The sequence below is a fragment of the Danio aesculapii genome, chromosome 5, assembly GCF_903798145.1.
Source record: "Danio aesculapii chromosome 5, fDanAes4.1, whole genome shotgun sequence".
NCBI lineage: Eukaryota > Metazoa > Chordata > Actinopteri > Cypriniformes > Danionidae > Danio > Danio aesculapii.
The window spans coordinates 63,330,384-63,344,549 of NC_079439.1; the positions used below are offsets into that span (position 1 = coordinate 63,330,384).

Genomic DNA, 14,166 nt, shown 5'->3' on the forward strand with positions numbered 1-14,166 from the left:
TCACAGAAAAACTAAATATTGCATTGTTAGTTTTTTCCAATATTGTGCAGCCCTAATATTTACAATTAAGCTGCTATCACTTTAAGACATGCATGGAAAATAAATGTCTCCAGATTAAATTAATTTTAGATGCGACTGTGACTGTTTACATGAATAATCAGCAAGATGGGAATTTAAGGTGCTTTTGGTGTTTGTACCACAGAAAGACGCCTGTCAATCTCTTTCACATTTTAATGACTCATCAAATGTCATTATATGGCTGTCTGCATGGATGTTTGCAAATAAACTGTACAGGGAAATCGATGTCAGTTGACATTATAAATCACCCAGCCTTACCGCACTTTCCCTTATGTGCTCTAGTGTGTCACACACTTTCAAAACCCCCAAAATACATATTATAGAAAAATATATATCAATACGCAATTTTTGAATATCAATATTGAATCCACCACTTTAAAAAATCATTTAAAATGTCATTTTGTTTTGTTTGCCCAGCGCTAGTGTTTATGTGTGTTTGTGTGTGTGTGAGTGTGGATAGTCCTCTTTGTGTTGGGTTTAGTGCCGGCAGCTTGCTGTGAGGGGGGGATCCTTTGTGTCCTAATTGAAGTTGTTCAGTCTGGCTTATCACAACCCCTGCCCCGAGTGATTGTGCATGTGTGTGTGTGCATGTATGTGGGGGAGGGTTTTGGGGGGCCGAGGGCTGCCTTTTTATTGGGGTTCCTTGTTGCCCAAGGCGTGATGCATGAAGTTCAAAATCTCTCTCTCTCTCTCTCTCTCTCTCTCTCTCTCTCTCTCTCTCTCTCTCTCTCTCTCTCTCTCTCTCTCTCTCTCTCTCTCTCTCTCTCTCTCTCTCTCTCTCTCTCTCTCTCAGTTAATTGGCATCTTTATCAGTGTTATGAAGGGAGGGCTTGTAAATATTGATTTCATTGTTATATCCTGATGGGGTGAGATGTGTCTTGTGAAGTAAGCAGTCCTTTGTAGTTCAGAGGGATTCATTAATGTGTGCTAATGAAAGAGCATGATACGTGTATTAAAATGTTTGTAGCTGTGGATCATTTTTAATTAGGATGCAGTAGTGGCCAGTAATAGTTAGCTGATAATTGTGATTCTCTTTCTCTTTCTGACTCTTTTTGTTTGTTTGTTTGTTTGTTCTTTCTTTATTTCGATTCCATTATTGCTTTTTTGGCATGACAAATGTTAAAGGGGTGGTCCACTACGATATCATATTTTAAACTTTAGCTGATGTGTAATGTAGCTGTGTGAACATAAACAGCATCTCTGAATGTAAGACGCTCAAAGTTCAATGAAATGGGAGACATTGGTTTTTAGTTAGCTTAGTTAGCTTAGCAAAGCCTATAATTAACAAATTTTGGGGACTACAAAAAAGTACTTCCGGGCCTTGTGAGATCACAAAAGTACTTTTACCGCACACTCACTGTGCAGCTGAGGGGCGTGGCCAAAGGCGCTGTAATGTTAAAGCAGAGATGGAGCTAAAATGCGTCCAAACGCTGCTATTTCCAAAGAGCTTAATCTGTTTCTGCATTTGGGCTTCCAAAGGACACGACACAAAGACAGAAGTGCTTTCAGTTCAATATTAATTATGTTCCAGAGAATTATAAAATGCATAGCAAGCATGATTTGACAAAACACAGCCCCAGAATCTCTCCCAGTTCAGTGCTGGATTCGGTAAAAATCTCCTCAAAGAAGGAGCAGCTCCAACAAGCAGAAGCTGTGAGCTACAACCTGTGTTTTTATTTGTTAAAATTGATCATGACATGTACAGTGTCTAGCCTTAACGGTATGTTGTAGCAAAGATGTAAACAATGGGAAATGCTGTTTGGCACCGCTAACGATTTAGCTACAAATTCATATTTATCAGTCAAACAGCTGTAAACACACACACACACTTCACATACTTCATTTGTTTTCTGGTCATTCAGTGCTCAGTTTGTTTGCTTGACCGCTGAAAAAAGAAATGCGTATAAATTATCTTTTTTCTCTCCACTTTTTTACTAGTCTACACAACCCAAAATTAAAATAGTTATGATTGCAGAGCCATAGGTTAATTTATTAGTTTAAATCCAGTTTTACTAAAAGAACACTATTTCGGGTCTAATTTGTGCATTCTGGTGTGAAGGATTGATGCTGTGTGACATCGCAGAAAAACACACTCTCTCAACACATGATTGAATGTCACACCACATTATGTTTCATGCTGTTAGACTTATTTGGAAATTACCCTGGAAATGCATAGGAAATATTTCAATGTAAGCCTATTCTATAAATGCGTAATTCTAAAAAAGCTTCTTTTGAGGTCTATGAAATGCTGGACACATGAAAAAATACATATTGCAACATCAGTCAATGTGTGATTGAGCCAGGCAACAACACTGTTTACCACTGGAAAAACTGTTTACATCAAAATCTGAATTGTTTTGGTGCAAATGGTCCACTTTCTTAAGGATTCTTCATGACTAGCCTTTCTACTTTTGGTTCACAGCCTTCTGTTATTTCTGTTTTATATAAAGACTTTGTATGCAGTTGACTGTATAACAAACTTCTTTACATGTTAATACGAGACATGGGTACCCCAGTTGTTTAACTGAGGGGGAAAAAGCATACAGTATTGCATCAAAGAAACATGCACATCCTTCATTTACAAGCATGAATGTGATGTTTGGAGTGTGCAGGTATGAGATTGGCATTCTTGTGCATATCTCTCAGCATGAGCTCCACGTAAGCACCATCAGCCTCTCTGAGGCCAGTCAGAATAGCATTCACAGAAGAAACGAAGAGAGATTTGACTTGGCCCATCTGCTCAGTGGAGACTTCTCCTTCTCCCTTCATCCGTTCATCACGTCTTTGAACCAACATGTTTCTCCATCTCCTTTTCTCCAGAGTGTAGTGTTTTCACTCATCTCCTAGGGTTAGCATCTCTGCAATAGATCTACTGAGCAAAATATTGAATATTCAGATGAATATTCAAATATTAATTATGTTGTATATCTCTAACACACACATCGGCCCAAATCCCAGTGGAGGACGTCTAATGTAGGAGCTGTGTAGAAACTCATTTGAATGAATGTGTTCATTTGTGGTTGCTGTGTGGTTCCCTATTGGCCAAAAGGCAATAGTCAACCTAACATGATGATACTGCATCATTTGCTTCCTAAAATGTCATTTCATACCTGCACGACTTGCTTTCTTCTGTAGATCATAAATTCACTGTAAAAGCATCTTACTGCTTTAAATTTAGTTGAATCAATAACATTTTTGTAGTCATCTTTTGAGCCAACTTACATTAGTCAAACTGACTAAACATATTACGTTAAACGTATTCCTTATTCACTTATTAAAATAAGTTAAAGTAACATAGAAACATTTGTTGTCATGACTTTTTGTCATATAATTTTTTGTGTGATTTGGAGAAAATATCTAATTGTGATTTTTTTTTTTTTTTTTTTTTTTTTTTTTTTTTTTTTTTTTTTTTTTTTTTTTTTTGATTTTGCAACTTTTTGTTGTCAAGCTTCAGCTCAATATTTTGTATCGTAGCTCCTTACTGCTAAAATGCAGTGAGTATTAGTTAAATATTAACTAACTCCAACTTTTATTCAAATTTGTTAATAAATATTCAGAAATTAAACACTCATTTTTCTCTAGAGCAAACACTGGAGAGTTATGGCGTAAGTTATCTCCTGCGGTCTTCGTGATGTTTTTTCATTTGGTGTAACAGCTGCAAACAGCTCTGAAATTGTACTTTGCATTTGCTCGCTACAAGATTGAGTGTCTCTGGCAATACTTTGACTTTGAATACTTAGTTGACTTTTAGCAAGACACTCCTCATATAGCCGCTCGTGGTGCTTTTTTAGCTGTTGGTTGTTGTATTTCCTTGTGCTGTGGCAACAATTCTGTGACAGTTCTTACAAATGACCTGTTTTTGTTCGATGTCTGTGACTTTGAAACCAAAATATTCCCATATTACCGATATCCTGTTTTTCGTTCATTTGTTCCCAAATCTCTCCATAGCATGATGCTAATCTGCGCTGATTGGTCCGATGACCCAGTCTGTTGTGATTAGTCCACTGTGTTCAGTGCAAGACAGAGAAACGCCCACAGCGGCTTATCAACATTATTGAAGTAGTCAGAGTGCAGAGTGTATGTGTGAACCCAATGCAGGAGTGCATTAAAGCAGTGCAGTTTAACACCAGCATATTGCTCTATTCTTAACTGTAAGTAAAAACAGTGACACGTATTCAGTATTAATCCACACAGTGGCAAAAGCGGAACTATTTTGAAACTTGATCGCTGCATGTGTGTAGGAACAGCTTATGGTGGCCATAGCAATAATAAATGGCAGTGGATCACGAGCTCACAAACGCATTTAAATGCGTAAACAAAGTGGCACGCGTCACGTTTTCAGCGTGGTTTTAGACGCGATATGAGAATATAAAGAGTTAACCAGATAAGCGTTTACATGTAAAAAAACACACAATTAAATACACAATTTGCAAGCTAGAGAAAACAAGGAGGCAACCAATTTAATCGCACTTAAGTTACTTACACTTGTGAAATGGAGGAAGGAACTGATCCATGAATTGTGTAATGTAAAGTTCCTGTCAAGCTCTGACAAAGTCCCATACATCAATAGTATTTTCTGATCCTTCCCTTATCAAACAGCCGACGAATCCCTTGTTGTAAGTGTGTAGATTGCTGAAACACTCGTCAGAAAAATGACTGCAACAAAGCACAAGGCTGGGGCTATAATGTTGAGGTATTTTTGCAAAAATAAACTTCAACCACTGACTCTTCACAGCCTCATCTTAGGGTAGAGAAAATAACACCAACTTTCCCTCACACAACGAGCACAGCATCTTTGTGACATGATTCAACCGGGATCTGCTAGTGTTTGTCTTCCTCTTTTTCTTTCTCCAGTGTTTGTGTGGGGCCGGGGGGGTTAAATTTTTACCTGGTCTGCGCGTGCAGCAAATGTGCGTGGCTTGAGTTCGGTGTCAACGTCATGCCGACACTGCTAAAGACTCATTAGAGCGGCGATTCATTCAAACCACTATGAAGCTGGATTTATACTTTCGCCTGGAGCCGCATTGCACACTTCCGCTGACTGCGTGCACACCTCACGAAACAGATTAGGCTTTTATACTTGCTGCGTTTGCCGTTGTGTTATTCTTTAAAATGACAGGGGGTGGTCAATAGAAACTGTGACCATAAAGTCAGACGGATAAAAAGAGAAGTAGAACGTTTGCGGAACTATGTCATTTCATTAATATTATTCAATTATTTTTAATTAATAGTTTTTAAATTATTTTTATAAATAATTTTAATGATTATAAGGATTTTATAACCATTCAAGATTTTTTGAATTAAACTTTGATGCATTTATTAGAATATTAATGACAACAGAACATGGGCTGCTCTACAAATATATATTTTTATTATGGCAAGAATAAAAGCAAAAAAGTACATCTACTAAAAAATACAGATTTTTTTATATTTAGCTCGCTCCACAATTCACACATTACTGTCTGGCTAGTTTCTGTCCTATACTTGTGCTAAAAAGGCAATAATAGTCCAACATTCCTGACCATTATCACCAATAAAGCCTAGAAAAACAGGCATTAGTATATTGTAAACTGATGGGTTCAGATATTCTTTTCCAGTTATCAAGGAAATAATTTGTTCCTTAATTATAGTTTCGTAACTATTAAATTGTTTTAAATTCAAAACTGTAATATATACGTCAGTGTAAAACCTATGAATGGTGGAAAAACATATTTCTGTAATTGTGTACCCGGGTCTCCACTTTTGCCAGGGCGTCTCTTGGCTTTAACAAACTCATCCCTCAGGTTTTTCTAACCTTTTGAACAAAAAAAATCCATCTTTCCCACGGCTGTTGCAATTTCTAGCCAAGAATTATTGATCATCTGGTTATCTCTGTGATCACGAATTATAAAGATGTCTGTACAGTTGTACTGTTTTAGAAAAAATGTCTTCAAAGTCTTTCATATTCAACTCAAATCAAACACGGCGCTGCACAAACTGTTCGCTCAAGTCTCAATAAAAAAAAATCATGCACTCCGCCAGCTGAAATCATGTCGCACGCACCCAAAGCGAACCTCCGCAAACACAGCGATGATGTCACATTCGCCGTGCGCGCTCAAGCGAACTAGCGGACGCGTCGAGTATAAACTAAGCTTGAGTCGACTCTTTTTATAGATAAAGCAGTAGATTTAAACACGGCGCACTTTCAGATTTAAACATCAGCTGGATATTTCACTTCACCTAGAGCTGTGTTACACACTGCATGATAGGTCATTTTCAAAAACCCGTAGTCTTTAAAATCGCTTTTGAAGATTAAAAAAAAAAAACATTGAAATATTGCAAGTAATCACGTCAAATATATATGACCCAGTTCTAGTGTCATTTGGATATTTTAAAAGAAAAAGTCGTACATATTCTGACTTTAATATGGAAAATAAATGAAATGTACAAAGAAAAAAATCAAATCAAAGCTTCATCAAATCAACCATATTTTAAAACCACTATTAAGCTAAAAATAATTGTTCCCAAGACCCCTAGTGTAAATGAAAGTAAAAGATAAAAGATGAACAAGACAGTGGATTGAAGAAAAGAGGATTGAGTGAGTGAGCGAGCGAATGAGAGAGAGCAAAAAGGGGAGGAGTGCCTCCCCTTCCCTTAGCAACCGTTGGCAGCGAGCGGCTCCAGCCTGTTGTCATACATGTGAGGAGCTGAAGCGACACGCACACACATTTACACTGAGGAGTGGATCTCTCCTCAGCAACACACAGCGGCTCTGCATCTCCAACTCAGGCATGTCCAAAACCCTCCATAAACACTGAGCAGATCAGGCGAGAGAAGGGGAGCGAGAGAGAAAGAGAGTAAGGGACGAGCGAGGGAGCCTTCAGAAACGCAGCGCTGGAGGAGACGGCCGGCGGGGGGATGGAGCACCTGAGCACTCGCGAGCTGCCCAGGCTCTCCTGGATAGACACCCTGTACAGCAGTACGTACTTAATGACTCTCTGCTCATTTGCTGCATCTCTGTTTTTCTGTGTGTTGTGTTGGATTTAGCTGGGATAATATAGTGATCATCATCTTTTGCTGGATGAGGCTTTCAGGCATCTTTTGTTTGTTGAATGACAGTTTGTTTTTTGATGCCTGTCAGGGGTTAGTATTACACTTTAAAAAACTGCTGGGCTCCACATAGTTGATTTGTATTTGGGACAGCATGAAGGAATTAAGTTAGCCTATTAGTTTTTACATATTTGTGTGGATTGAACATAAAACAATTAAGTTGTTTCACCCAAAAAATCAACATTTATGTTGTTTCAGCTCAATTTAAATAAGCACAAACAGCGAATGTCACATTTTTGTTGCTTGTTCAAACTACTTATTTGAAATGAGTTGACAACACAATTCTTGAGTTTTTTGGGGGACAACTTGTTGTATGTTCAATCCACTTAAATTTGTTAAACCAGTTATGTTAACTTAATCGATTTGTGTTAGGTCTATATGATGTAATTGTGAGGAACCCAGGATATTGTATAGTGTGGCGTGTGAGGTGAAATAGTACCACGGTATTCTTATCTAATACGTCTGTGTTTAAGAAGTATTATGCAACTCTTCATGCATTAGCGATTTATTTATTTATTTATTTTTATTTATTTTTTTTACTTTTTCCCCTCACCTTTTGTAGTCGTCTGTCTTCTAAGTTGTTACGTAACTTGATATATATATATATATATATATATATATATATATATATATATATATATATATATATATATATACATTTTATTAAAAATAAAAATGATGAAAAATTGATAATCGTTATTTTAGATATATTTAATTAAAATAATTAAACTATGAAATAAATGTATTTATTTAATAATTTCTTATTGAAGTATTTTACGATAGAAGGAATTTATGCAAAGCATAACAAAATTGCTATAAGTTAAAGTTAAGTAAAAATTTTTACTGAAAATACAACTAAAAGTTTATTTTTACTTTTTGCCTCTCCTTTTCTAGTCGTCTGTCTTCTAGGTTGTCGTGATAATGGAATTCAGTACCAATCAGTAGTGCAATTAAAAAAAAATTCCTGCTAACATTTGAGCGCTGTTGAGCACTTTCTTAAACGCTGCTAATTTGCCTAGTGTAAACTAGGCAGGGCCGGTATAAGATTCTGACGGTATGATAACCTTGGATTAAAATATCACTGTCTCACGTTATTGTGATTATCGCACAAATATGTTCTTTTTAAATATCTGGGTAAGAAAACAACAACCTTTTCCCCCATTGAACACAATTGATTTTTTTTTAAGAAACATTTTAAATATTTTGTAACAGTAAACATGTCGGGCTGAATAATTACAAAATGTCATTGATTCTTTATAATTAATTCAAACTGGAAAAAGCATCTTTGTAGATTTTTATTTCTTTGGATATAAAGTGCAAGCTAACCACTGCACTGTTGAGGTCTATGTTTGTTGAATCGTGGGCTGACCAGTAGCTTTTATTGTGTAGGGTCATTTTATTTTGCCCTAAAAAACGAAATAAAATAGTCATAGATAAACATGTAACCCCCCACCCCCCTCCTCCCCCTCAAAAAAAAGAAAAGTTTTAAAACCTTAACTTTTCTCAACTGCGGTACACCTTGAAACTGCTTATCGCCACATGTCTAGTGTAAACACAGATACAGGGACACTGGAGCGTTTCAAAGTCACGTCGATCAGCTGGTTTGTCTATAAGCTGACAAATGAGCGATCCTCTGATGAATTGCAGCTTTAAAACGCTCCAGTTAAGCTTCGGCCAATCACAGTAATTTCTGTTGAGTATGTGAACACAATGCCAAATCAGCTGTTTTTAAGAACGCGTTCAACAACGCTCAAATGTTAGCAGGAAATGGACGTTTTTATAATTCCATAATTGATTGGTACCAAATTCAGGTATCGTGACAATCCTGTTTTCCAGTTCTGTTGTCTTTTTATCTATACCCATTTAAGCTATAATGTTTCAAAATAGTTTTTATAATAAAAATATAGTTATAATATCTGATAAATATTAGATAAAACCTGCTTAAACTATTTTAGAAATAGACATATATTAAAGCCGAATACAAGTTAAAGAACGAAGTAAAATTGAACAATTGAAAGAAGGAATGAAAAGCATGACAAAATTGCTGTACTTAAAGTTAAAATAAAGATGTAATCTGAAAATATATAAATAAAACTTATAAATTTAGAAATTAAAGTCAATATTAATAAACAAAAATAAATTATATATTCATATTAAATGTAATAATAAATTACTAAACAAAATATGAGTGTTTATTAATTAATGAACAAATTATATTATTATAATTTACATTATGTGTGATTTGTATATATATTATTATAACATATATTATTTATAATATATATATATATATATATATATATATATATATATATATATATATATATATATATATATACTGTCATAGTTATACTAATATTTAATACTATTAAATATTTATATTCCTCTTTTTTGATGCTTTATCACATCTTGCTTTGTGCTTATTTTTTCTTTTATTTCCTCCATTTATTTTCCTATATTCTTTCTCTTCTTTTCCCCTCATTTCCTTCCATCCTTCCTTTCTTTCCTTTTCCCTTCTCTCAATCTCTCATCCCTGTTTATTGTATATATCATTTTCCTTCTCCAATGCCATTTGTCTGTCCTTATTCATTCCACCTTCTCTATCCTTCTCAACATACCATTTCCATGTACTTATTAATGGCGAATGATCAGTGAAAATAAATCCGACTTGCTTGCTTGAGACCCAAAGTACACGCTGTTCTCAGGAATATTCAAATGTTGTTGACTGTGTGCAACCAGAAGGGCTTTGGATGGAAGTCATGTGCACAGAAGTGGTCAGCAGGGGTTTGTGGGTAATGCTGGAATGGGAAGATGCACTTGTTGTGGTTGTTTAGTCTGCTGTTCGTTTGCTCCGGCTGTAAGGTTGAGTTACATAAAGGGCTTTTAGAGAACCACGCTAAATGGAGGAAGGACTGGCAGAAACTGGAAGGGGTGGAGGGTAACGGAGAGAGGATTTCATTTACTGTGGAAAATCCATCGAGGAGTTAACCAGAAATGGACTAATCCACCACAAACACCTCCCTCCCCACCTCATAATTTCACACTGAATTATATGAGATGTGTGTGTGTGTGTGTGCGTGTGCGTGTGCGTGTGTGTGTGTCTATATGATGTGATGTATAATTGGCAATTCAGAATAACAGGCAATCATCCCTCAAGATGTTATCAGTTTCACCCCTCTTCCACCCCCGTTTTGTGTGTATGTGCGTGTGTGTGTGCGTGTATGTGCGCATGTGTGTGTGTGTTTTTTATTTATTTATTTATTTTTTTCCCTTACAAATACTGTTCTACTCATTGATGTGTATACAACTCATTTTGAAAAATTCTATATATATTTATATATTTAACTTAAATTAATAAAATTATGATATACATAATTTTATATTTTATATAATAAAATATATAAAATATTTTCTTATTGAAGTATTTTATGATTGAAGGAATGTATGAAGGAATGAACAAAATCGCGATAATTTAAAGTTAATATAAAAATTTTCACTGAAAATACATAATTAAAAGTAAAATAAAACAATAATAAATAATATATTAATATAAAGTAAATGTAAGAATAAATTGCTAAACAAAATATGAAAGTTTATAAATTAATAAACAAATTATATTATTATAAATGTATTCCTTTTAGATTTTTTTTAGAATAATTGTAATTTAAAATATTTTTACCATTTAAATATATAAATAAAGAAGCGTATATTAAATATATAATATAATATAATATAATATAATATAATATAATATAATATAATATAATATAATATAATATAATATAATATAATATAAAGTGTGTATATAAAATAGTGTATAAATACTATAAAATATAAATAATGTAATATATAATGAATATAAAATATAAAATGAATATAATATATAATAATATTGTATATTTTTTATATTATATTTTATATAATAAAAAAAAAAAAAATATATATATATATATATATATATATATATATATATAAATATAAAATTAAAATAAAAAATCTAATATAAATAGTTTTAATATGATATAAAATCTAATATAAATGTTTATGTATATAAAATATACATAATATAGAGTATATATGATCTAAAAACATAATCTGATATATAATATATCAAATTAATATATATATGAAATATATATTAAATAAATATTAAAATAAACTATTAATAATGTAATACTTAATGAATGTACTATCTAAAGTTAATGTAATATAACATATATATTAGAATATATTTAAATTACATACATTTATTCTGAAAAATGTATGAAACCATAATAGATATGGTTTTACACTTCGATTTATTTAACACCACAGGGTTTTATTCGTTTAATAAACTCTTAATCCATACGCATGATTGGTAATTGTTCTATTTACCCTTTGTGCAAATGCACATTTCATCCATAAAAAGCACACATTGAATTGCAATCAAAAGAGAACAAAGGAGCAGTGAGACATTTCAGCGCTGATATGCAAACATTTATAGAGCTAAAATACCTCACAGGGATAAAACATCTCTTAACCCAGAGGCTTTCAGCTTTTGTCTCCTGTTGATGACCAATGAAGAGCCCCTTTAAAAACACAAACCCAAATTGCAGCCCTCTTCTGTCTCTGTCAGTCATGAGGTCTTTAACAAATTACCACATTGACTCATTAACATAAAACGCAAGCCTCATTAAGCGCTTCTGCAACAATAACAGTCTTTCTGGATTGGTTTGACTCCTGTTTTTATTGTTTCAACCCTTTTTGTTCAGTGCTCTCAAGGTACGGCCTTGTTAAAAAGAAAAAAGTACAGTCAATTAATAATTTATGGATGCTATTAAACATTAAAAGGTTTTCTTGCTTAATAAAGGATGTACATTTCAAATGCAGTGATGTTTCCATAGAGGCTAATATCAATGTTAGTGCGAGTATATTAACTGCGGCGAATTTAATCATATTTGATTGGGTTTCCAGTACATGCCAATGGGGGATTCCTCTGAAAGCATAATAAAGTCAGTCATCAATATGATCATCTCTTCGCCAGTTTGTTTATCAGCCCATTTCATGTCTGTCAGTGGAATGTAAAATAAAACAATTAGTTCTTGTTATTAAAGTTCCCCTGATGTATCTTGAAATGCTCAGCTTTGTTCGTTGCGAGATGTAATTTCAACTGAAACAGACGAGACATATCAAGTAGCTCCTCCATTAAAAGAAATATCCAATAGTGTTTTTGTTTATATCATAGCTCTGCTAGTCAGACTTGTATAGCAGCACATCTGACTCATGACAGCCACAGTCTATAATAGCAATGCTGAGTCTGCTAAACCGTTGCTCTGCTTTAAAATACAGCATTCAGTGCAAAATTCAAATGGATCCAAAACGCATGCGAATAAAAGTCCAATTTCAGCTCTAGCAACAGAGTTTTAGAGGGGCAAGGGGGTTCATATACTAGATTAGATTGGTCAAAAGATCTGTTGAGAAGCTGAAGTGTGCTGTGATGTCAAAATATCATTGATTCTTATTGGTGGTAGTGGTAACTATATACATTTTATATCTTTATTTTACACTATTAGGCTTTGCAGAAATTGTACAGTTTCTGAAATTTCTGAAATAGTGTACTCATTTCTAAAAACTAATAATATAAAAGTAAAAAAATAAAAGTTAATAATATTTGACTAGATATTTTATTATATTATGATATTTTTGACTAGACATTTCTATACAGCTTAAAGTGACATTTAAAGTCTTAACTACGTTAATTAGGTTAACTAGGCTGGTTAGGGTAATAAGGCAAGTTATTGTATACCGATGGTTTATTCTGTAGAATATCGAAAAAAAAATAGCTTAAATGGATTAATAATTTTGACCTTAAAATGGCTTTTATAAAATTTAAAACTGCTTTTATTCTAGCTGAAATAAAACAAATAAGAAAAAATATTATCAGACATACTGTAAAAATTTCCTTGCTCTGTTAAATATCATTTAGGAAATATTTAAAAATGAAAAAAAATTCAAGTGGGGGGAGGTTAATAATTTTGACTTCAACTGTATATGCATAATTAATATGCACGTCTCAGGCACCGCTTGATTGGCCAAATTGTTTCAATTGCACATTTTCAATAACATATAAACAATTACATTTTCCCCTTAGTTTCTACATTTAATACAGCTTATTATATTTGCTATGTATGTGGGAGTTTTATTTTGAAAACAGGACTGGTATTACAGAGCTCTTAGGTAATGAAACCAATTGACCAATGACTTTCCATTCTACGGCCAATATCTTTGGTTTTTAGTGGGCTTGTAAAACAGTTTTTGGAGGTTTATTATTATTATTATTGCCCCTAGCTAAGTCATGTACAGTCTATGTAGATATTAGAGAACAGTTTAAACATAATGCGTCAATGCATTCGATGGCACTGTTAGTTGTAGTTAATTCTTTAGTTAAATCTTTCATTTTTTATGAGAACAGAGCTCGTTAATATTCATGACCCTTCCAAATAAGGTAAAATCATGACTTTCCATTCTAGGACCAATTTCTTTGGTTTTTAGTAGGCTTGTAAAACACTTTCTGGAGATTTATTTATTTAATTATTATTATTATTATTATTATTATTATTATTATTATTATTATTATTATTATTATTATTATTATTATTATTATTATTATTATTGCCCCTAGCTGAGTCATGTACCTTCTATGTAGAAATTAGAGAGCTGTTTAAACATAATGTGTCAATTCATTCATTGGCACCTTTAGTTAGTTGCAGTTAATTCTAGTTAATCCTTTGGTTAGATCTTTCGTTTTAGAAAAAAGATATTGACAGATATTACATTTTTGGCTGAAATAATCCTTTAAGACTAACATACTGATACCCCTGAACAACTTTAATTTTGATTTCTTTGTATGTTGTATATTAATTTCATCTGAGTGAATTTTTCTTCCACCTCCTCACAGCCTTTTTCTCTATTTGCCTGGCTGATATCATCTCTTGCCTCCTCTACACGTTTTCTCGGCAC

At 33.4% G+C, this 14,166-nt stretch overlaps 1 protein-coding gene across 2 annotated transcripts in view; it reads left to right on the forward strand.

Annotated features, from left to right (window-relative positions):
* Positions 1 to 14,166, forward strand: part of abr (ABR activator of RhoGEF and GTPase) — a 336,423-nt gene that overhangs the window by 58,746 nt on the left and 263,511 nt on the right. Inside the window, exon 1 of one of the 2 annotated variants that reach the window (XM_056458658.1) lies at positions 6,756 to 7,036. The exons of the other annotated variant lie outside the window; for it this stretch is intronic. Within the exon in view, the coding sequence (XP_056314633.1) occupies positions 6,976 to 7,036 (61 nt within the window). The 5' untranslated portion in view covers positions 6,756 to 6,975. Of the gene's footprint in view, positions 1 to 6,755; positions 7,037 to 14,166 lie in introns of those variants that run through there. 2 annotated transcript variants of the gene reach the window in all.